This window comes from Paramormyrops kingsleyae, chromosome 14 (assembly GCF_048594095.1).
Source record: "Paramormyrops kingsleyae isolate MSU_618 chromosome 14, PKINGS_0.4, whole genome shotgun sequence".
In the NCBI taxonomy this organism is placed as follows: Eukaryota; Metazoa; Chordata; class Actinopteri; order Osteoglossiformes; family Mormyridae; genus Paramormyrops; species Paramormyrops kingsleyae.
In genome coordinates this window covers 373243-398396 of record NC_132810.1, presented here as the reverse complement: position 1 = coordinate 398396, position 25154 = coordinate 373243, and the positions used below count along the sequence as shown (strand labels likewise).

At 38.8% G+C, this 25154-nt stretch overlaps 1 protein-coding gene across 3 annotated transcripts in view; it reads left to right on the top strand.

Moving 5' to 3' along the window:
• Nucleotides 1-2520: 2520 nt before the first annotated feature.
• Nucleotides 2521-25154, top strand: part of spata17 (spermatogenesis associated 17) — a 34259-nt gene continuing 11625 nt past the window's right edge. The window contains exons 1-10 of one of the 3 annotated variants that reach the window (XM_023834307.2): nucleotides 2521-2611; nucleotides 3001-3090; nucleotides 3513-3593; nucleotides 4123-4204; nucleotides 5516-5566; nucleotides 6880-6983; nucleotides 10747-10870; nucleotides 16055-16240; nucleotides 19498-19646; nucleotides 23417-23552. In XM_023834307.2, the coding sequence (XP_023690075.2) occupies nucleotides 2544-2611; nucleotides 3001-3090; nucleotides 3513-3593; nucleotides 4123-4204; nucleotides 5516-5566; nucleotides 6880-6983; nucleotides 10747-10870; nucleotides 16055-16240; nucleotides 19498-19646; nucleotides 23417-23552 (1071 nt within the window). In that variant the 5' untranslated portion in view covers nucleotides 2521-2543. Of the gene's footprint in view, nucleotides 2612-3000; nucleotides 3091-3370; nucleotides 3416-3512; nucleotides 3594-4122; nucleotides 4205-5515; nucleotides 5567-6879; nucleotides 6984-10746; nucleotides 10871-16054; nucleotides 16241-19497; nucleotides 19647-23416; nucleotides 23553-25154 lie in introns of those variants that run through there. The other 2 variants (XM_023834308.2, XM_023834309.2) reach the window with 2 other exon arrangements.

Sequence of the window (25154 nt, the reverse complement as noted above, 5' to 3'; positions counted from 1 at the left end):
TTATTCTTCAGCCCAGTGTATTCCACCATGCTATGCCTGATGTTTAATTAATAACGCAAGTTTTTACTTTTTGATTGATTTCATTGTGTCTCTGTCTATGTTTATTGCTACCTGTACACTTCCCGAGTCCCACTGCACCCAGCCTACTGGCATGACTCCAAACTCTGCATGTTGTTTTGACTACGCATGTCTCACAAGGAAAATGAATACAAGCTACTGGCCAGGCCTTCAGATATCTGTCTAGCAGTGTCCGTCTGACTGCATGCAATACTCCGGTGAACAGGCACAGCGAGCAGTAAAGAAGGGCGGAGAAGGGAGTTACCCTGCGTGGCAGACATGGTCGCATGCTGACGAATGGCAAAAAATGGGGGGTGGGGGTGGGTAATAATGAAACAATAAGGTGGAGCACATAGGTGATGCATCTCCCATTGTGACAGTGAAGCCGGCAGCATGGAATGTCCTTATACTTAGGGAACAGATGCAGAAAGTTCACCGGGCCCTGAAACATCACATCTAATGGATTACTACTGTCTCCCCACAATGCACTGCAAATAATGATAGAACACCCCCAGATTTAACAATTTAACACAATGCTTATTACCCCATTTCTTGATTATAGGTGGGCTAATAAAAATATGATTTTTCTTGACCCCGATCTCTATTCATTATGGGAAACTGACAAAAGAAAACGGGGAGTTTGGGATAAAATACAAAACCATGAGACATAATGAAAAAAAACAGCAGAAGAAAAATTATTATGGATTTCAATTATGTGTTTCCGGGGCTGAGGTGATTTTTATTCTTACATGGGATTAGTTTTTAAGAGACTGATGCTGAAGTATGGCACACACCTTGTTTGAGAAACAGGATGACACGTGGGTGATTTTAAATTCCAACGTGCAATTTACATATTTGTGGCTGTCAGATAAATTATCCTGCCATATTTGGAAACATATGTACAGTGGCAGGTAGCCTTGACTGTCAAAACAAAAGGGACCAACTTTAAATCAGTGGCATTTTTGTTCATTTTCTCTGTATTATTATTATTATTATTATTATTAATGCTACAATTTTATCTGGCTGATCTTTATATGCATCTTATCTGTGGCAACTTACTGTGTGACTGAGTATTATATTTCTTTTAAGAAATCTTGCTGGATTCTTTCTTGCTGGATTAACATACAACATTAAAAGTTTAGAGTTTACAGGGAAATATTTGTTTATTATAAGCGACCAAACCCATGCAGCCCAGCAGGCCCTAAATCAGGGCAGAAGTGGGTCACCTGCTGGCTTCCTCACCACAGCCCCTCCGCCGTGCTGCGGGAATGATGACTTACACCCATCCGCCTTGTCAAAACACTACTTCCCAGGCAATTACCATGGCCGCCGGCCCGCTACCTGGGCCGGATGGATGGAGTCTGCAACCAAGGGGTCACCCTTTCGTCCATATTTTTGCTGGCTAACGCAGTAGCTGCAGGGGAGCAAATTGGCGCCGACCTGTCAGCGGTTATCAGTGCTGCAGGCACCCTGTGGCCAGTTCACATGCTCAGGCGGAATATTTGATGGGCAAAAGGGGGAGAAAAGGAAATAAAAATTAACTGATAACTTTCTGATGAGGGATGATAATGTCCACAGTGTTGTCAACTCAGAAGTGACATGTGGTGACAAATCAATCGTCTGGCGGACAATCTGCATCCTGCAATCTGACAGCCTTTGGAATTGCCAAACGTGACCAATGGATTTCTGCAATACAAAGTTGCTGGGGCTACATTGACTCATTAAGAGAAGTTTGTAAAGAGTGTAGAAAAGTCTGAAAAGTACGACAATTTCTTGTCATCTGTTGTTATCTGAACTTTAACAACTTTCACAATACAGTTCTGCGGATTCACGAAAAGCCTGAAAAAATAAAATGATTATCAAATTTAAATTGTATTATTATTGTTGTTGTTGTTATTATTATTATTATTATTATAATTATTATTCATAGTAATAATAATAATAATACATGCACACGATCGGGTACAGAAATTGGATGGATGGATGGATGGATATGTGCATATTAGCTATCAAATTCCCCTAACTAGCAAACCACAAACTCATTCGTGGCTTTTTCTGGAATCTAACGGTTATATTTAAGGATCTTTCGATCAGCGAACAAACGGACTGCTACGATTAGAAATTCAGCGACACATTCCTGCGATAAATCCAATCCAATCCAAATTTATTTATAAAGCACTTTAAACAACCAGCGCAGGACCAAAGTGCTGTACAGTAAATACGTTAAGAAAAATAGATATATATTTATAGGTAGGCCTATTCTTTGTCATGAGACCACGTGCTAACGTCCGGTCACCACAACACGAGACAAATTATATCAAATAAAGTTGCTCGAATTCCTCCTCGTTGCATTACTTTAGTCGCTATTTAAGTTATATATTATTTTAATTAAATTCTGTCCCTAGCGGATGTGTTGCCCTTTTCTGTTTAGTAAACTACTTTTTAGCGTCTCTTGTAGTCATGGTAACGTGGGCACTCGCGCAACCATGGCCGATCTGGAGCTGCTGCTCCTGCAGATCGAACTGATAAAAGAAGAATTTATCACCACGGACAGGTCACCGATCGCTTTCTTAAAAGATAAAAAACGCAATACGGCACTGAACATGTTTTATTTATTTTAAGTATCACGGTTAGATGCTCGCGAAGTATGTCTTGTGAACAAATTTGTTTAGATCCACAGCTTCCGTAACGCACCCGGAGTTAAGTTAAAACTACCTGTATTTGAATGCGGACATGATTAACTCAATAAACGTTTATAAACAGGGTAACATTGTCAGCTGGCAGATTTTATGCTAATAATTTATGTTTTTAACCGATTAAGTTTTTTTGTAATTTAATATTTCTCACCAGCATTTTCGAATACACGAAGTTGATTTTATCAAAAAATAGCTGAACTGTTCTTTTATGCTGATTTATGTAATGTTACATGTGGCCACATTCCAGGGCTGATGAGGAGCGTAGAGTTAAAGAGGACAGAGCCGCGCTGCGAATACAGAGCTGGTTCCGCGGAACCCGGCTGCGATCATATCTCAGGTACGCTATGTGTAAGGTCCAGCCAGTGTCGCCAGTTTGTTTTTTTATATATAAAAATTGGCAACTAGCAACTTTTTGGACAAACTTTAGCTGACAACAGCAACAGAACAAAATGCAAATGAGAACAGCTTTACTGGTAATGTACTCACTGTACTCACATATGGTATACATGAGTACAGTGAGTAGGAGAGAAGCAAACATGGAAAGGACTCGCCATCTGACACCAGGCGAAATGCAAATACTACGTGATGACGTAATCAATACGATAATTAGCAAATGGCATCATCTAGCGACATTTAGCGACTTTTCTAGTCGAAAGTTGAAAGTAGGTGATAACATGCAACTTAGATGAAACTTCTGTATCATGTACACGGGGCATTCGTAATATGGCTGTAATATGGCTTCTGCTTATATTTGTGCAGTATGAAACCCGACAGAGAAACAAACAAACCACCGGTTAAAACAGTTCCAGTCCATGTTATTTGTGTTACAACGTTTCCGTTGTAAGTAGTTTAAGTCAAATATTCAGTATTTCTGCTGCAAGGATTAAATGAAGCGCCACAATCCAGAACATTAGTGTCAGATTGTGAGGCAGACTTTGGACTGAAAGTGATATTGATGAACTCAGAAAGTTATGCTAGTGCAGCTGTAGTCACGGAGTATCATTTATTCATTTTTTTTTGGGGGGGGGGTAAGGGTAATATTGGAGGGCCATGGTAGAACAGTGATGTATGACTAGCGTTCAACCCACAAAAAGTTTGCTCGCACTGGTTGGATTCCATTTTTCTGACGAGAATTAAAACAAGAATTCATTGATATGAATAAAACAATATATAACAGGGTAGCATTAAAACTGTGCTTTGTCTGAATATAACTCTATAGTCAGATGATTAACACAGTAATTAACTTTTCTGTGATGTAGCATCGTAACATTTTTAGACCTGATACAGGCTGTAAAACTAAGGACAGATGAAACCTGACTGGACACTGCATTACGTAAAATAAAACAGTCTTATTGTGTTACTCCTTCAGACATCTGCAGAGAAAGGCGACCATTATACAGAAGATATGGAGAGGCTACATTGCAAGGGCGTATTTCAGAAAAAAGGTGAAGGTAGGTTGTCACCTAAGGATACATCTGTCTGTTGTAATCATCAAAAGTAAGTATGCAGGACAACCTTTAATAAAGAGATAAACACAGGAGCCCTAAACAAAAAACCTTCCGACATGTCGAGCGTTTACTTTATGAAGTATTTTAAAGATATTCTGCATTTCATAGTTAAATTTTTTTGGCATTTTGTTATAATATTGTAAAAATAAATATGTTGCTTATTATTAAATATATTCAGTCATATTAGACAACTAAGTTTAAATCCAGTCTTTTTGTATTGCAAACAGAATAATAGTTTCTGTTAAATTAAGAGTTTTTGTTAATTTTGTAGGTTAAAAAAATTGCCTGTAATAAAATATAAGATCTAATTACTCTGGTAAATGAATTTTTTATTATAATCATATTACTATGAATAAGTGCTTTACCGTGACTTTTAATTTAATAAGAAATATGCACACAAATGTATTTAGCATATGTCTGTGCAAGGCACATTTCTGCTTATAAATCTGATACTATCATAGCAAAGCAACTTGGCAAAGCATATTTAACGGCTCTTTGTTGAATTAAAGACATACAAATGTTTAACATGAACATATCTAAAGTAAATATCTCAGCATTCCTGCTCCTACAAGCAGCTGGCTTTACATGGATCTTTGCAAGTAAAATGACTCCTAACATCTCTCATAATCTTGAAATGAATATTAAATAAAACAAAAGTGAACGGCACACGGGGGAATCTGGATGCATGTATTCCATTGCTGGGCTGGAGACAAGACTCTCTTTCTAATCTCTTTCGAACTTCCGACCTCGTGTTTGATTTGGGCTGAATGCACGGTCTGTTTGACATTTTTCCCTCCTAGTCCTCTATTTTGTTATTATTAAAGCAGACATGTTGAAATATGAATTCCTTTTATACTGCGCAGAAGTTTCTCCTGAAACGTGCTGCAGTGAATAAATCATACAATAGTGGGTGTCATCAGCCGGCGTGAATATTCTTGCCTTTGTTAGTCTATCCACACTGGGGCCCCATTGATTATCAGACTCAGCGGAGAGCATTTTACGATCATATATCTCCATTAGTTTACAGCTTGACTACCATAGATTTTTTTCTGGAGTTGTCTACATTATGTATTAAGAAGGAGCCTGCCCCTTCAATACAAAGTCTGACTTCCCCTGTTACCCTGTTTCCCTGTACTTGTGTGACTGTTATGTATTATGTATAAAGACGCTTTCTCTTTTCTCACGGACATAACAGATCAGAAAACTGGAATATAGACCAGCGTACCTCAACACCATCTTTCTCTATATTCTCAGGTACAGTGTTTCGTCATGAAGATGAATTTCTACAATGAGATGGCTGTCAGGGTAAATATTACCTTACTTGTGCACAAACTTTTGTCGCCAGTATGTTTAAGTACTTAAACCCAAATAAACTCCATGATCATAACTGATCTGCACGCTTTCATTTGGGAAGTCTGTCTTCTTGGCTTGGTTAACAGTCTACCAATTTTCCAAGATAATAAATCGACCCTTTTTGGCACATTTATGAGGGGAAGCTTCCATTAAAACAAGTTTTTACATTTCCTTACTTTTTTTACCTAGTCAAATAAAAATGTTAAAACTGATATCACGTTTTACAAGCCTAGCTGAATTCTCGCATTTATTGAGGACGCATACAATAATACAATAAGCTGATTATGATGGACACGCTGGAAAACATAAATGATGTTGAAACGTTTTAAAAATTATCTTACCAAATACCCCAGTTTCATGCAACAAAAAGGAAATTGTCTCACATAATTGATGTCAGAGGGCATTCTTTTAACTTTTTTGATTAAAAGAATGCATGTTTATTGTGTATTGTTAGGTTTTATTTTCCTAACTGCATGCTCTTTAAGTTTTTGATTGAAGCAGCATGAAATATTTGGATTTGATATGATAAATCATACTAACACAAAACAAACTTTTTTACAGACAGCAAATCTGCAGATAACTGCATACAATAGATTTTTGTTGTTTGTTGATGATCTACATCAAATAGACATGAATTTTCTTTCGGCAAGATCGTAAAAGGACTGTTTACCAAAGGCTGTGGCATAAATGAGCCGACAGAAAACAGTGTCAACGAATGTCCCTGGATTTTATGCTGCAAAATTTAAGAATATGCATCATTGATTTCAATAGTCTAAAAGGTCACAAAGAACTTGGCTTCTGAGCCAGCAATTACTTAATTTAGAATTATCTATTGAGCGCTGATCAATGGCAATACTTTTCTTTTTGTACCAGCGATTTCTTCATTCCCCTACTTAGTCTGAAGGACACATGTTCCACGTATCTGGGCCTGACACCAGTCAATTAGGCCTAAGTGTTTCTATGCCAATTCCACAGTCCTACAGCTACCATGCGTGTCTTTGGTTGGAATCTCCAGAGATCACTCAATATGAATTGACTTGTTGAGTTTAATTTTCAGTCAATATATAATGTCCGTCTTTCCAACAACACCCTTATTTTGCTTTATAATATAGTTCCATATAGATTTTTAATAGTATGTCCCCTATATATAATAATAATGATAATTATTATTATGATTATTGATATTGTTGTTGTTTGTTTGTTTGTTTACATATATTGAATTGAAATACCCTTTTCATTTTGTTTTCTTTGTAAATCTCATCCAGATACAAAAACGTTGGAAGGGCTATTATGTACGAAAGTATGTACATAATTATTATGCCAGAAAAAGATATCTGGAAGGATTAACAAAAAAGAATGAACAAGTCAGGTAAGGTGCCTGCCAGTCAGTGGTTTCTATGGAGACACCTACAAAAAAATGCAAACTGTAACTGTAGGTAATTTTTCAATGGATGAGGCATAATGAGATGGAACAAGTGCAAAGATTAAGTGAGTTAATTAATAGTCATGAAATCACCTAGATGGCGTCTTTTCGGATTGTGGGAGGGAAATGAAAGTGCACAATGAAGAAACCAAAGAATTAACACATATGTAGCTGAAGTTGGATTGAAATGCCAAGTTTCAACAATAAGTTCAGCAAAACACTTTAGTGTGATTCTCTTTTGAATATGCCAGTCAGGTAAGTTATAATTATGATGGCCCATAATAATAGACCATTTCAGAAAAATGAAGCACTGTTAAACAGTAGAATAGTAGACTATTTAGAACAAAAGTGAGGTGACAAATAAATAAAAGAATGATCAAAGCCTTAAGAAAATATAATACATTTTATTAGCAAAAATATTTTTGCCTATACATTACTTGTCAGCTTGATTTGAATCCTTGAATGAATAAATAAGGTATAAAAGGTATTTTCAACAACTCCTGTAAATCAGAGGTTGCTCGCGGAACATAGCGTAAATGCAAGCAAGGAATATTGCACGAGCTTTTACAAAGATAAATTGAATTGATTAATTTAAGGGCTGAGTGTGCAATTGGTAGACATGTACACAGGTAACCTCTCGCCTGCAATGTAAAAACTGCCCCAGGTTACAGGCAAGTGAATGATGTTATGAAATTAGAAAATTTGCCGTGGATTTTAGCTGGCTCTTGCATTAATAAACTGCGCCATGCTTTGAGGGCAGAATGAGATGCCATCTTTTATTTTTGACAAAAAAAGAACTTCAACCGCAGTCACATTTTTAATGTCACTAATATATTTTGCTGGAAAATATCTTAGGGCTTTGGCTAAAATTAAGTGTAAATTTGTTAAGTGGTCTTTGGACCGGTGACTTCCTCATTGTCCCCCAACACCCGCCCGGCATGTGCACCCACACACGGGAGGCAGGAGAGACTTGCTTAATTGAGTTTTGTCACATGTAAGTTATTTTCTTCTGCTATAATGGCTCAGTGGGCAGTATGGTTGCATCATACCTCCAAGGTTTTTGGTTCAAACCTGGATCTGCGTGTGCAGAGTCTGCATGATGGCTTTGGTTTCCTACGAGGACGTTGACTGCCACCCCTAGGCCACACACATGTGCTTCCAGTGAAGTGGTAACTTTAAGTTACCCTCAGTGTAAGTGCACATGTACTTAGGAGCCATGTGATGTCCTCACTTTGCGTTTCCCCAGGTATGGTTTACAGTTACCCTGAGTGGACAAACAGTGCTGGATTCTGAAAGCCAGTGGTTTAAAGACGGCTATGGCTGTTTTGCCCAGAATCAATATATAAACAAAGATCTCTACCAGTTTCAGAAAAATGAATGAATTATCAAAATGAAATTCTTCAAACTTAAATACAGACACAACCATTAATTTAATATATAAAAATATAAATAATATATTCAGAGTCCTGTCCCCTCTGAAGGCCAGACATTATTATTTGCAGACAAATAACAATACGTGCAATAAATGTAGCCTTTGACAGAGATCCAGTAACCTTGTGATCATCTGAACATGCAACATCCTGTTAAGTTGCAGGTCTCTGTGGTCACATGAGCACTATTTCTTCACATTTAGGATGAGATCTTGTTATCGGATTCTATGCCCACGTTTTCATATGCATACTCCAAGTAGAAATTGTTAAAGTTTTTACTAACGGCTCCCATTTAGGGTCACTGGAGCAGTACCATTTTCCAGTGGCATGTCATGTGATATCGGAGCGCCTCCGTCTTCCCGGCGGCGATGGATCTCCTCACCTCACAAAGTGGTCCGTGTGGTTTCATTAGCCGGACGCCCCGCACGCTTCATGTCGGCGGGCCCCGAACGCACTACGGGTGTCCATCTTCATTCGGCGCTCCCGCTCTGCATATCTTAATGAAGTCAGGACCCGAGATCCACACAGTAATTCCACGTCGGGAGTTTACGCAGAGTAACGATTTATCACTTGTCAAGAGGACACTTTAAGTTCCTTTACTTAATAAGGGCATCCTCTGGGTTGAGTAATTAGAAGTGAGCGGTTTGCATATTTACTAAATGCAGAGCCCCACCACCATGGCCTGTTGCCTGCATGAATTATTTCTCTATCTGCAATAAACAGCTGGGTAATTATTACTACCCTAATCAGATAAATTCTCTCTGTAACGCTCTAACATGGCAAATCTTTTAACTCATCGGAATATGCGGAAAATTTATGGACTCCAAGTGGTTAGGCTACTTTACTTACTTTTCAAGGACGCCAGTAAAAGGGATTCCATAAGCAGAACCTTCCGTTGGTTAAGGAATGTGTCTTAATGACATGATTTTTTGTTGAGGTGTCTGTTCCCAAGACAGTTTTTAGAGAATATAGTAATATGTGAAGTCTGTTTTCTCTTCTAATTCTGTGCTTGAAAATTGCCAGACATTTATTTAGTTTTTGTAATATACTCAATATTCAAAATGAAATTGGAGTACAATTATTGTATATTGTTATGTAAAAGGGTAAAGCATGTGATCTCCAAATACACACATTTTATATATATATATAAACACGACCATATATATATATAAAGTTAAATTGCTGTGATTTAACTACAAACCTATAGAGTATAGAGGTTGTAATTCCTTAGCAGTTTTATACTAAACACACACACACACACGCAGCTATAAGGAAAAAAAACAAACAAATATGTATTTCACCTGGGATGCGCGTGTTCACATCTGAAGGACAGCTGCATGGTTTAGTAATGTAAAATTCTACAGTAATTTTTATTGCTCTTTTAATGTTTTACAGAAGTAAACATTTGCCCTTATAACAATCGTTTGTCATCGTACACTTATATAATATTAAAGTGAAGACATGAAAGCTAAATATGCTGTTTGAGGACGCAGAAAGGTCACGTGCATTACCAGAGCCCAAGCTCTGCCCAGGCTGATCGGAGCTAATGATGTTTGTGTTAAAGTACGAAGGCACGGGCATACATGGAGGAGGGAAGATGTGTAGGAAGGAAATGTTTGGCTTTCCTCTACATTGCAACCCAATTAATAAAACCGATTAAGAAAAGTAGCTTGTTTGTCGTGTAGAACACTGCACCAGCTCAAGGGTGCTGGCCATCAACACACCAGAAATAACCAAAAGCGAACCTTTTTCCAACTTTATATTCCAGATTAATAAGCAAAACAGAGGATGTACTGCTCTGCAAAATTCATCTTTTTTATTTAATCCAGTGTGAATTGAAGAAAAAAAACATACTATTGTAGGAGCAAGGGGTGGTGATTTTTTTATGTCAACATCATGTTTCATAATGCTATCTAACGGGCAAAATTAATACTCTCTTTAGCAAAGCAGCAATTGAAAACAGCCTGTGAATGTAGCTAATGAGCATTAGCTGCATTTCTTTACTCTTTTTCTCTTGGGCATTAGAATGGCCTTTGCCATTTTTTATTTTTATATTCAGTTATGAAAAATACATTATAATTTTAATATGAAATTATATATAGTGCTATATATATTATTTGTGAGGGAATTAAAGCTAAAATCTAGTCATAAAAATTATGCATGCTTCTAAGTTATATACCTCTGTATGAGTGTGCTGGAGATAAGGCTTGTGTAGCTAAATGTTATGTTTTATATTGATAAAACTGGGAGTAAGTGACCACAGTAGCTTCCTTCTCCAGGAGGACCATGGAGGAGTTTGCTGAGATGCAGCGAAACGAGAGGGAGCATCATCAGGTGGAGTGTGAGGAGCAGAAGACGTGTCTGCAGGCCCAGAGGATGCACTTCCTGCTCAGCACCCATCAGGTACGTGCGGCGGCGTCCTGCCTCCAGTAGGGGAGGCCAGTTCGCTCACTAAGTGCCTCTCTTTGGAATCGGCGGGGCTCCGCCATTGTTCTCATTCGTTTGTTAGCTTCCACTGTCCCACTAACGTGGCTGTTCAGATTGGCACTAGAAACATGCAACTTATTATTTTTCCTGCCTCTCATTCATCATCTCTTCTATTTTGATTGAACTTAAGTCTGAACTTACTTAAGGTCAGGTTGAACGTAAACGTGATTTGGAAAATTGATCCGTTTATAGTGAACTGCATTACTGTTTTGAATTATTGTGTACTTTCTTTTTTTCAGGTCACATATAGTTGGAGATACAGTGTATTCATTAATGTTTACTCTTTATCAGTTGTATTTTCACAGGTTTGGGAAACATTTAGCAAAGGATTATGTGCTTGTATTCATGTATACAGGTTTTTTTTTTTTAAAAAAAGAAGCATTGTTTTTAAATTTGGGCGCTTTTCCACTGCAACATTTACTGTACTTTTGGTACTTTTCCTTTTGCATTCACTTCCAGGCAAGTACCAGTACCAAAAGTTCCAGTAGCCTAAGTGCTAAAGCAGCTGGGACAGTTTTTTCATTCCCACTCAGTTAGTTGCCAGAATTTTTGAAAGTAACAGATTCAAAATCTGGAGTATAAACTTGTTGCTCTGTAAATTTAAACCGTAAAGTGATATGGTAAAAACCAGGGGCCTTGTAAACCAAGGCACGAGCCACCAAAGACGATCTAAAGACCTGCCGTGTTAAGAGCAGAAAATGGAAACCCGTGATAAAAATATAGTTAAAAGGGGGTAGGTTTTGAGGGTCTCTTAAAGGCCGTCTGAAGCGGTTAAGCAGGAGGAGAGACTGACAGTGAGAGTCGGGGGCCAGAAGTGCGGTCTGACTGCGGGTGGGATCACAAGGCCGCCGAAAGTCCATTCAGAAAGTGGAACTGCGACCACTGACAAATGATCACGTTTTCCCTTTAGTTCCCGGCTAGGAGTAATTGAATGTGGAATATCTTACTAAACGCCAGACTGTGACAGCATGTTAACACTGCGTATCTCCTAACAGCAGCAATGATTTGCTGAGTGGGATTTTTATAAATCCCCCGGCGGTAGCGTGTCCTGATAATTATGATGAAGTGCACTGGTCAGTGTTGATTCAGCAAGCTCTCGTCTCCGGCAGATATTTCACTCGCCAGGTCTCCTTCATGCCTTTACAGTCATTACGCATTTCTCGCCCGACGATGGCATTACCCATGTCCTTTCTGCTCGCCTGTTTCTGTTCTCCTGTCAGCCGTGGACCCGTGCGTACCAGAAGAGCGTGACTGGCTGGGCCTGGAGCTCATCATGGCCCAGCCACATGGAGTTTGACTGTAGCAATCAGAAAGTAATGGACCTCATTTTTTAATGGTCACCCTGTGTAAATCTGTATGTAAGAGATATGTATGTGTGTGTCTTTACCTGCTGAATGTAGCGACTTGTAGTTTCTGTAGGTAAGCGCTTTATAATTCACTGCACTAATTATGGGCGTTCAGCCTTAAGCTAGCCTCAAATTTGAATTGAAAAATCATTGGTGACTTGTTACTCCGCCCTATGGGGAGGAGACAGCATGCCATTTGACCATAATCTGTGGAGGATAAGAGTCTTGAACATTTGCTGTTTAGTTCTGACACTTACGGTTATCTTTTCACTCACAAACTTGCACACACACCGACCTGAACATAACATTATACTCTGAGCCATGTACCGTATGTTAAACACATGTGGTGCCCTAACGGTGAGAGGAACTGTGTCCTCTTCCAACTTCACTCTTTCACGGCTCCGCTGTGTGGAGACGGGGTGGAGGGAAGCTTCTCTATTCCACAGTCTGACCTTGTCACCAGGAAATGAATGGGTCTCTCACAGTTCATCGTTAACAGGAGAAATTCTGCCGGACAAAAGTGGCTGAGCTGACATAGATTTAGCTCTTTTTGTTCAGGGGTCAACGTCATTGCTCTTTTTTTTATCAACAGCAAGTTTTGGAATTATAGCCCACCCCCCACTGCGCTGTATTCTGTGCCATTTTTTTGCCAGGACACAAATGCAGCTGGAAGTGTAACGCACTAGATCTCCATACAAAGTACTGAGGCATTGAAAAAGCCTCTTGCTCCTAATTAAACTTCTGAAAGGGCCATTCAGATTTGAATAATCATTATATCCAGCTGTCTGCAACAAATCATTTCATTTCTGGAATATGACTTCTATCGAGCCGTTGGCTGATTTACTACAGTCGAACATCTGACTGGCAAACTAAGATTTTAACTGTAATTCTTTGTCGAAAATGTCCACATAGATGACAAGGAGCGAAGTATTCAAATATGTAGAATATCTTTTTTCATGAATAGTTTTGCACAGTATAACATAACTAAAGTCTTTGAAAATAACTTTATCATTTCACTTCTTTTTTTTCACGATGGCTGTTAATTTTAATGTTCTGCTTAGTGGATTTAATTATGAAAGAGGTTATGATTTTATGTATCCAGAAGAAGAAAATAGGAGGGTCGAAGTGGGGGGGGTGGGGTTGAATGATGGATCGGTGTCTACGCAGGACAGCTGAAAATATAAATGTTATGCTAAGGATGACTGGTGAACAACTGGTGCATTCTCCCGTGAGCTCTCCTTCACTGAATTAATATTCCGGGCTCTGCGTGGGGGGGGGGGGGGGGGGGGAGACAGTGCTCACGGTCAAATAACATATGTGAGAGAATACAATGCGACCGGCCTGCAATTTGTAACAGCGGAGAAGTGAAGCCGTCGGCCTTGAAAGACTCGGAGAACGGAGAGAAAGGACCAGACGTCTACCCTGTATGTCTGCCATGGCGTGGACCGTCGGAGGCTCAGAAAAAAAGAAGGTTATGGGGAAGCTATTAACGGCAGGATCTCCAGAGGTTCCTCTTTCTCTGCCAGCTGTGCTGTTAGCATGACATTTACTGTGACGGACTGGCTTTTTACAGCGGCCGCATATTTCCCACAAGCCCTTGAGTTGTTTGAAAGAATTGCAATTTAGAACATAAATTCCCCAGCAATTGCAGATTCCCATTTTGTGAGATGTGGGTGCGTGGCGGTGGGGGTTGGATGTTGCTTAAAATAAACAGATACATAATGTTGAAAATGCGATTTTGGAATTATTAAAAAAGTGCAGTCGGTTGATGTCACATTCTGAAATTCAGGTTGACAATTGAGAAAATTATGACACATTATGGAATTGGACATAAATTTGAGAATGGTTGTATTACAGCTCAAAGGCTGGAGACATAATCGAAATCTGAAGGATGTTTGTACACAGCGAGCATATATGTTAGGCAATTGTGTATTTTGCTTTTATCTTTTCTTCCGATCAAAAGTTTCAGCCCAGATACATCTTCAGTTAAGGACAGACTGTTTAAAAATAGAACATGCTCAGTATTTGGTCTGAGTACTTTCTCTTTGGAGTAAAACAGGAAACTGTAGATACTTTCCTGTGCGGAATTATTAAGCAAATTAATATTACTATTAAAATGGGCCAAAAAAGCACCTTACAGAGACAAAAAAAACACAATAGCAAAGTGCGAGTCAGAGGGATGCAAAACCATCGAAATTGCCAAACTTTTAAAACATGATCTCCGTACAACTGAGTGTTTTGTGGCCAACAGCCAAGGAAGATAGAAGAAACATGTAGAGAGAAGACGACACAAAGTGACTCCCAGAGCTGTGTGTCACATTAAAGGGGAGACTTTTGAAAACTGTAATAGCATCAAATGCCACCATTTTTTGAAACTGCAATCTGAATGGAATCTCCGGTAGTACCAGGTGCAGTGTGCAGTGTGCAGTGTGCAGTGTGCTGCATGACATTGCTAAGGTCACAAAGGCTGTAACATGACCTGCACTCAATAAGGCACGCAAGATAAAATGTCAATAATGGGCACAAAATGTCTCAAGGCTTGTTTTACAAAGGTTTTCTGGACAGAGGAGATTAGATGACTCTTGATGGACCAGGTGGATGGACCCCTGAATGGACACCATCTTCAAGCACCAACAAGGTGGTGGAGGAGTGATGGTGTGGGCTGCAGTTATCAGTGATGACCTTGTTGGATATTTCTGACTTGCAGATGGTGAAAAAAATAACCCCAAGGTCTACTGCCAATTCAGGAAGATACCTTCTTCAAACACTTGTACAAGAAGAAGTCAGGAGCTTTTCAAAAATTCAACAATGTCCCTTCCCATTTATCAAAGCATTCCATAGTTTGGTCAAGAAAGGCTTGAAGGCTGATTGAATTATGACCAGACCCCCGTCATCGCCTGACTTAACCCCTATTGAGAACTCCTGGGCCTTACTTAAAGTGTGAGATTTACCAAGGTGGCCTGCAGTACACTGCTCAGAGCGGCGTCTGGGAGGAGGTCCTAGCTGCCTCAGCTAATGTAGGATGTGATCGAATCAACAACTTGGCTGGTTCAATGGATTACAGGCTCATGATGGTCATTGGGAAGAAGGGTTGCCATCCAGGGCAAGTGGACTGTATAGAACAGTCGATAGTTTGTTATTCCTTATATACTGAATAACTAAAATGGTTTTTATTACTATTTCCGTTGATGGTGAAAAGAGAAAAATCCACTTAGTTTCTAATTACCTAATAACAGTGAACACTGATAATCAAGCGTTTTTCTTTTACTTTTGTTTGTGACAGAATAATGTCACATTTTCTCTCTAAATAAATCTACTTGGGGCCAATGAAAGCTTCTGAATCCACTGTTATAAGTCTGCCTGTAAATGTTGCCATTCTCTATCTCCAAGAATAGTATTTGTCTAATGATTCTGCACAGTGTACAGGTATATAGAGGTGCATATATAGTTTATATTTGTACAGAATTTAAAATTTAATCTGTTTATATATTACAGAGCATTCTTTGTGCACATTTACATGTTACTATTTTCAAACTTTAAGACTTAAATTGACCTTTTTTAACTGCAGATAAAACTTGAATCTTAGCTGTGATTTACTCTTTTGTATATCACACGTATATTGTGCAGAATTTAGACAGCAAAAGAACATTAGATGTTTCTGCAATATGTTTTTTTTTTTAAATCCAGGTTTGCATATTGATTACTGTGTTGGTTTCCGCTGATTCTGACTACCCTGCCCCCCCACCCCCCGCAGATCCCAGGCGTGTTCAACTCCCCATACAGAGATTTCCCTCATGAAATGGAGCTGCAAATGAAGAGCATCAAGCCCCTGCTCGTCAAGGATATCCAGCAAAAGAGACAGGCCATGGATCCCTCGGCCCCGGGAGACACATTCCTCAAAACACGGCCGCTGCCCCCGATACCCAGCAAGAAGCCTCAGGTGAGAGGGAAACTTCTGCAGCACCACAGAGGGTCCCACTCCAGTGGACACCCCCAATATTTTATTTGGATTCATTCACCCAACCCCCAAATGAATAGACATCCGTACTGAAATTATTCGGTTGTGCCCCAGTCCAATATCAAATCCTCTGCTATACCATTTTCTGTATCAAACCTCATGCTATAATATAAGGGTACAAAAGATACTACAGCCTCTTCTAACTCTTTACTGCCTCAACTGAGAGACTCAGTATCCTCGTCCTTATACCCTTGTGCACACGTACAAGGTGGCCAAGCAGAAATTTATTTACTACATACTCTCTCCGTAACGGTAGGTAAAACTGCAAGTCCCTCGTTTCTTTCGATAAAGGCCCGATAATAAAGGAAAATGTTGTGTTATATACCAAACTTATCGCTGGCTCCCACGCCGAGCTTCAGAGGCTGATTTGCCCTTCAGGTGCCCTTAGTCGCTGAAAGGGCTTCATGGCTTCGCCAGAAGACTTTGCGGTGAGTTGGTGGCGATCATCCACGGACGCAAACATGGTGGGGGATGCAGTTCTCCAGCATGAACAAATGTCCGATTAATCTACGAAGATTAAGATTGTCAAGAAATATCATAGGGATGCGAAGAACACTAGATGGGTGTGACCTATTAGGCTACAGCGGACATAAAAGGTCGGTCATCGACATGCCGATGGATAAAAACAGTATGAAGTGTTGAAGCTGACAAGAGACGTGTGAATCATTCCAGGTTTTCATTTCTGTGAGTTCAGAGACATATACAACAAAAACTGGGGAGCTATTCTTTAAAAAGTTTATAAAGCTCTGAATTTAAAAGTAGGTTACATTTAAACTAGTACCTACTGCACATAATTAGTGTCCATCACAACATTGGTCTATTGGTTTTCTATTTGACTTCCTGTTTTACTGCTTTACTGCCTAATTGCCCTTGTTCTATGAGCTGTAGGATATGCTAAACTTCGCTCTGCCTTGGCTTTCTTTTAAGCAATGAGTATGTAACGTCAGTTGACAAGGTTTAGGCTACGTTTTGTACGTTTTCACTCTTTCCGTATCGCCTCGCAACAGTACAAAACAACTTGAAAGTGCAATATATTATTATTGAAAACTAATTAATGGCTAATACTTATGGAGGCTGTATTGCCACTTTGAGGTAGGAGGTGTGAAATATCATTGGCTTACAGTGTTTTCAAGGTCAAGATACAAAGACTGAACTAATTCCCAAAACAATTGACTAGGTATTACAAATAGACCGGTAGTGCATCTTTTTGTATAGAGAAGGCTTATGAATAGATATATTAAAGATTATATTTGTAAAATAGCATGCCTATTAAATATTTTTCAATTATTACATTTTAACATACATTTTAGCTCCTGATAAATTTAACAGTAAATTTTACAAAAAAATAATAGCTAAAGATATTTGAACTCCTTTAAAGCAAGCAGTATCATTAAAATGCCCCCAGGTTCCGTTTAATATTTTCACATTATTTAGATGCCCAGTTAACTTCTGTGCTTATAAGCACGTCTGTCAGCTAATAAACTTCAGTTAAATATATGTCATTAGGCAGCTCAGCGCGAGGACCATATTGCTTTTAAAGAATCGCTTAAGCACCGCCGAAAGTAGCATGTCATCTTGTCCAGCTGCGAAAAGTATTTGATGATACGTATTTGCCATTTGTGTTATTTACGGTCCATGACTTTTATGGTAACTGGTTCCTATTATTGGTTTCTATTAATGTAAAACATAAGTGAGCAGAAATGAGGCGTGAATCATTTCTTTTTATTAGGGGTAGTGTCTTCACCCTGGGCCGGCCAGGCTCCAGCTGTGCCTTGTTAGTAGGAATTCATTAAAGCAGTGAGGCCTTGCAGACAGCGAGCCGTGGATAGGGGATGCATTATTTATTTACATTTCAGCCTCGCGAACCTATCAGTTCGTTTTTTTTTCTTTTTTACCTTTTTCCTTCCTTACCTTTGTGGCGGTGGAGCCACCTTTCCTTAGGCCCCGTCCCTTCATTCCTGCTTTTTTTGTGATGCGTTTTGTGATTTGCAATTTTAAAAATGAACGGTATCCAGCATTTGCCAGATTTCAAGGACAAACCAGCTGATGAGTCTGGATGAGGACAAGGGTGGTAAATGTACTTTAGTGATTAGAGAAGTTTATACTAGCATAAATGTATACATAATTTTCCACAGTAGGAAATGAGCTTGTAAAATACATGTGTGTACAGATTCAATAGTGTTATAAAAACATGATGCTAAGAAATCAGTTTGATTTCAGAATTATTTTTTACCAAATGCAGTTTACAAACATGTGATTTAAACAGAAATAAATAAGACTTAAATGTTCCAAGAAGTACAGCCACATCAATTCAACTTTCGATCATCATGCATCAAACATCATTCCCTGCATCTTGCACTGAGAACTTCGATTGATATAACCGAGATTTTTCTATTTTCACCTACCTGGTAGAGTAGAAAAACTAACCATTTAGAGTGCCTTGTGCAGATATTTGACTGGATGGACTTTAGTTGTGACTGGTTTTACAGCAGAAGTTTATTTGCTGTTTTGCAATATTCATCATTCCATTTTTAGTTTAGAGTTAGTATGGTTCTATTTAGCAATTAGAAGGAGAGCAGTTGTTTGTTATGTCATGAAAGAATCATGGCTGGTTAGTTTTACAGCTCTAGAAAGCCATGTTTATATTTTTATGATTGTCCATTTCATTTCATTTCAGTAAATAGTACCGTAAAGTACACAAAGTTTGTAGCGTAGTACGAAGTACTAAGAAAATACTAATAAAATGGTTATGCAAGCTTCATAAAGTTAATATTGATTTTTTTACCTGCCACCTGTCTATCTTGACATCACAGCTATTCATTTCAAAGTGACTTTTTGGTTCAAGCAAATTGGGCTCTTGGTGCATTATAAGAAGATAAGGGATTCTCTCTTCAGACAAATGCAGATAAATAATTGCTCTCCGCCTCCCAGCTGCCCGTGTAAATTTATATATGTTCGCCGTGATTCACAGGTGAGACGCCCCTGGCCATCCATCAAGTCAGCGTTATCATCCCATTCCGCCATTTGTAAAAGTTTATCAGGAGAAATGGGTTTTATTAATAATTCAAATCCGAGCAGAGTTTGTAGAGCTTTTGACCACCTGGAGCACCAGGGGCCTCATCAATAATGAAGTGGACGGTTTACGGCATAACGCAGAAGCCTTATCCCGCGTCCACCAGGGACCCTTCCGTGATCCGGCCACGGTGCTGCAGCAGAGGTACCGGCCACTGGAGCCCACCCTGCGCGTGGCGACCTCCATCACGGACCTGGAGGAGGCCAGAGAGGAGCTCCGCCGAGGGGAGTGGAGGGGGCGCATCATCGACCACGCGTGAGTCTTTCCTCGGTGCTGACGGGAGGAGTCTCCACGTTTTCTTTTGCCCGTAAATCTGTCTATTCTCTCCCTAGTGTCTATTCTTATCGTTTGTCCATTTCTATGAGCGCAGCTGGCAATTACAATGGAACTTTGTAGAAATTAAATTTCATACACGGTAACATTCCATTATGCTGAGCCTTAATTCCAATTACTCCAATTGCAACTACAATTGAATTGATCATATGCTGTTTTTCATATGAATGCATACTGCAAGAATTACATAACTGCTTTAAAAACCCATGTTTCTTGATAACATGAAAGTTCTCATTTGCTCTCTGCATGTCCCCCCCCCCCCTTAACCAACCAAATTAACTAGCTGTTAATGATGGCCTCATGATGAAAGTTATGTCCCCTGAGTAATTTTTGTTTGTTAGCTATTTGATCACTTTAGTGTTATTCCATATGGACATTTTTTGGGTATATGTTTATGGATTATGCCTTCTGTATAATAGATAATTTTATTTTTGGTGCTTACTAATAGCCTAAATCCTAAAGTTTGTTTTTTATTGATCATTTGTGTGTGATGTAAAAATCTGGATCAGGTTTTCAAACAGATTTATGACAGATGATGGAATTAACTATTCAGGTATAAATTGCTCACCACAGAAATATAATAAAGTATTCCAGTGCAAACAAACCTTGACGTTCACACAGAATATAATTACCATAGGAGATTATAAGAAAATTTTCAGAATTTTTTTAACAGTACTAACTCTGTTTTAAAACTCTCCATTTGTTTTAATTACTAGCTTGGCCTACAACATACATTAAGCGGAGAATTTTTTTCCAACTTAAAACACCAAATTAGCTCGCCCCATTAATGTCGGAAGCTCAAAACAAGTGCTAATAGCTGAGGCCGTTAGTGTGCAAATCATATTATACACGTGGGTTTCTGGGGCGCCGTGCAGCATGATTAGTGCCTTTTGATCTGGGAGTCAGCCTTCTCTTCTCACTAATTTCCACTGGAAATTTTCAAAGAGCTGAATAATTTTTTGCGTTTTTTTTTGCTCAGACTAAAATGTATTCGTAACTCTCCTGATTTAGGTAACATTTTGTATTGTGTGCTGATGTTTATGCTGATCGCAACAATTCATTGTGTCAGCAAATTAGAATCTTTCGACATTTTTTATTTTAGAGCTGTTTAAGGTATAGATGAGAAATTGTAACTGTGCCAATTAAAGCATGCATAAAAATGTATAATAAAAATATAATATCATAATTATATAAATGCAATACCAAGAGTAGTGGTGGTACAGCAATGCTATGATGTAAAAACTTTAAGCCATCCTGAAATATCCTATGCAAGTTATCACAATAAATGTACAGGGTGGAAACATGAAATTGTCCGGCTGTAGAACAAGGTAGATAACATGGAACTACTTTAGATTAATCTGGGATACCTTTAGATTAATCTGGGAGTATGTAATGAATGGAGGATGAATAAAATTCTCATTATTGATGCAATATGTGTTTATAACCTTACGTAAAGATATGCTACTTTTGTTATCAGGATTGTGGCTAACTGAACTTTGGCAAAAAAAAACCAGAAAACGCCAAAGTGGAACAACAACAGCAAGTCCTAAATATGATGAATGAAGGGGTTTTGGTTTAGCTGGTCTAGCTTTTTAAAATATCTAAATTCTGAAATCAGAAGTGATTTTCTGGTGGGCCCCGTGACTGTGGGCACGCTCCCTTTGTTGGTAGCTGCTCTCACGGGCTGTCGCTGGGCATGGACCACACCGGCAACGATCCCCAGTGAGAAGGCAAACTTTCCTTAATAGCTTTGAATGAATAAAAACTACCCTATTAAAATGCAATTCTGAGGCAATGAAAGCAGTAAGTGAAACAGCCGGCTACCAGCACAACCATTGTGTATTCTGGGACATTGGGGCCACATTAATTTTTTCCCTGTGATGTCCATCCCATGTGCACATTAGCATGGATTGCACTGTAATCTGTCTTGTAGGAGAGGCACTTGTCTCTAGTGAATAGGAATGTCTGTGTGATATTGTACATTACTTAAAGAGATAGTGCCTTTTTGTGAAATTTTTGTTTCCTTTTTCTAACCTTATAATTAATGTTTATTTTTAAGCATTTTTTTCTCCTTAGGATAATTAATTATCTTATAACGAATGGGTATCTCTGTTTCAGTGTTATTGGTTAAATGCTGCTAGATTGATTTCTGTTTGATTTCATTAGTATTTTGGGCAGTTTTTTTAGCATCTGTGGTTAGAATTTGTTGTTTTCTATTCTATAATTAACTTTCAAATGATCTGCAGGTGTTTTTTGTGCTTGTCATATTTAAACATTATGAACAAAATGCACAGTATGTGTACAGCGAAGAAATTCAGATAAGAAAAAGACAAACAAGCCAAAGAATCTAGAAAACTGGATGGTTTGCCAATTAATAAGTAAATATAGAATAAATAAAAATTCCCAGATTGTGGTTCTGCATAGTAGCTTAACTAGTCTTATTGTATACAAGTTATTTTTCTCCTGATTTTCTTTGAAGTACAAATGCACAGTGTGTCTACAAAAATAAACTGTAGCACTTAAACCACATATTTGTGGCAGCTTAGACTGCAAAAGATAAGCAGATTGTTGTCCTGGGTCAGCTTGTTTGCGTTGCATTAGACGGACATTAGATACAGGTGTTTACAGGTCAGGATTGACACCTCGGTTAAAGGCGAGATGTAACGAAAGAGAAATGATGTAGTGCCCGTTTAATATAGGCTTTATTGCAGAGCGTGGTCTGTGCAAGAGCCAAGGTTGTCCGTTGTTTGTTTGTTTTCAGATGAGCCAAGCCTATACCCAGTGGACATTTAGCTAGCCCGCACAGACACCTCTTGTACCACGCAGGATAAATCTTCCTTCCTGCAACGTGTCTTGGGTGCAATTTACAAAATCAACCTCACTGTAATTAACATCTGGCATTTTTCCTAAGTAACAGCTATTTACACTGATCGTGTGCCCAGCAACACAATGCACACGAACAGCGAAGTGGGGGGGGGGGAGGGGGTCCCAGCCTAAGAAGCCTTGCATGTTCTTGCAGGGTGTGAATCTCAAACTTACAGATGTCTGCACATTTAGGAATATTTGTCCAAGACGGCATTTAGTCATTCAGGTAGCATTAGCTAGAATCAAAGGGTTGTAATGCGGCTTAGTGAGAGTAGTAACATTAAGGAATGCTCCTATTCTCAGAGTAACGGGAGAGTTGGATTAATAGAAGATTTTTAATGGGAAATTATCAATATTTTCTGCTGTTTTGTGGAAACTCTTTCTGCACTTTTCCGTACTGAACTGAGAGGTGCTAGATATAGATGCTAGAATACATTATTCTTAATTCAATTCACTTGGTTCAGTTACAGTACATTTTCATTTGATCTCATTTGTGTGTATTTTATTCACATGTAGGCTGTATAACTCTTCAGATGGTTTTCTTTTAAAACACCTTAAAGCACTTATTATATTATTATATTACTTCAGCAACTGGTTAACTGTTTAAAGACTAAATAAAAATCCAGTGTCACAATGTTTATTGGCCTTGTATCATAACGTTCATGGCTGCAAAAAAAGTTTATTGATATTAATGCATTTTGTGTCAGGCTTTTCTGCACTTTAAAATATTGTCGTCTCAACAAATTTGCTTTGATTGTGCCTTTATCATTGTCTGAAATTAGAATGATTATTATAAAATTCAAATTTCATGTCTTTCCCCTTTCCAGATTTCAGCCTTTTTCCCATGCGCACAAAAACAAGAAGTACGAGAGGTCAATTCACACAACGTCCTCTTTCGAAAGGCTGGCGTACGGCACCGTATATTTCAGAGAAGAAAACCAGGAAAAACTGCGAGGAAAAAAGGTACATCACCACTGCTAACTGCAGCACAACTGAAATATTATACCTGGTTAGTAATTAATCCTTGTTATGCAAAAAATGAAAGTAAAATTTTCATCTTAGTTTTAGTGTATCGGTCACATGAAACTGCAGTGTAATGAAGCATGTTGGACATTACTAAAAATTACTGTCATTTTTCATCACTTTTTTTCTTAACCATAAAGAACCGATACACTAAGGAGGCAAACGTGCAAAAAATTAGATGAAGGAACATTGTACAAGGAAAAAACAATGAATAAACGAAAGAAAGTCCTCCTCGACTTCACACATTAGATAACTGACTGCGTCTTTGTTGAAGGCCTTTCATAGGTCAGAGTCCGATGAGAGCGGACAGCTCCCACTGCAGCCAGTGAAATTGCCTGGAAATGTTCAGTCGGAATGGAAATAAATAAATTACCTCCAGTTGTATGCTGCAGCCATACGCTATGCAGGGTTACGTGGTTTATAAGAATATGGGGGTGTATTTTATTTGCGCTACTTTAGGATTTTGCAGTAATTTAATGCAGCAGTTGGATACCTCAGGCTACACAAAGCTGATCCATGTCCTGCCCAAGGGGTTGGATGAGGAACATACTCTGCAGGTGTAATGTACCCAAACCCACCTTTGGAAACCATGGTGAGCTCAGCGCACTGTTCCAAACGTTAGTGATTGAAGCCTCTGTCACCTGCACGCTGACAGTAATGAGCATCCGGCTTAACGACCGTGGTTATGATTAGCATAATTGATGTGCAGGAATATGCCTCACAAAGGATCATTACTGACCTGAATATACATGGGACTTGGCTTTTTGACTTTTGGGGGTAATTGCACTGCCGACAAGAGAGGCTTTTGTCCAACGATCATCCTTGGTATAAAAGCCATTGTGTTGAAAGACTTAAATCAGAATGACACATTTGTTAGATTTATCATACTTCCATGTGTCATAAAAATGCCTGAAACGGGTGAGAAAACATTATAATAATCAGTGCATAAGATGAATAGACCAAATAGGAAAGCTATCAGTTATAAGCTACAGTACTGTAGTGTACAAATATAGCCTGGCTATCTAGGGATGTAATCATTATGATGTCATAATAGGTAATGAAGGAAGTAATGACAGGTAGTTAGATTTGAGGTGTAAAAGTGCATCTTTATAGCCAAGCCTCTATAAATAACTCGTTTACTCAACAGTTGCAACAAAAAGGTCACCTGGACTTTCGTCAACTATTTTTGCCAGTGTATACAGTTTTTGGAGGTTACCGTTTGTTTCTTTTTCCTTCTCCTGTCTTTTCTTCTCCCAGTCTTACTGTTGCCATGGGTAATTCCGGCACACTCAGCGCCATTAACCTGCTGTAAAGCGACACTCCCTGCAGGTGATTAAAGCGGCAGGATGTGTGATGTGGAGTGGATTACCCCCCTACTTTGCAATACTTCACTGATAAAACTCACAAAGAGCGACTTTCTGTCCGAGTGTGACCCCCCTACCACAAAGCTGGGCAGTTGTCGATGTGGATTGTTGAACTAGAATGACAGTCTTTTCTTTTATTTTGTGGCTTTTTTGCTGTCTTATAAATTCCATGATGCAT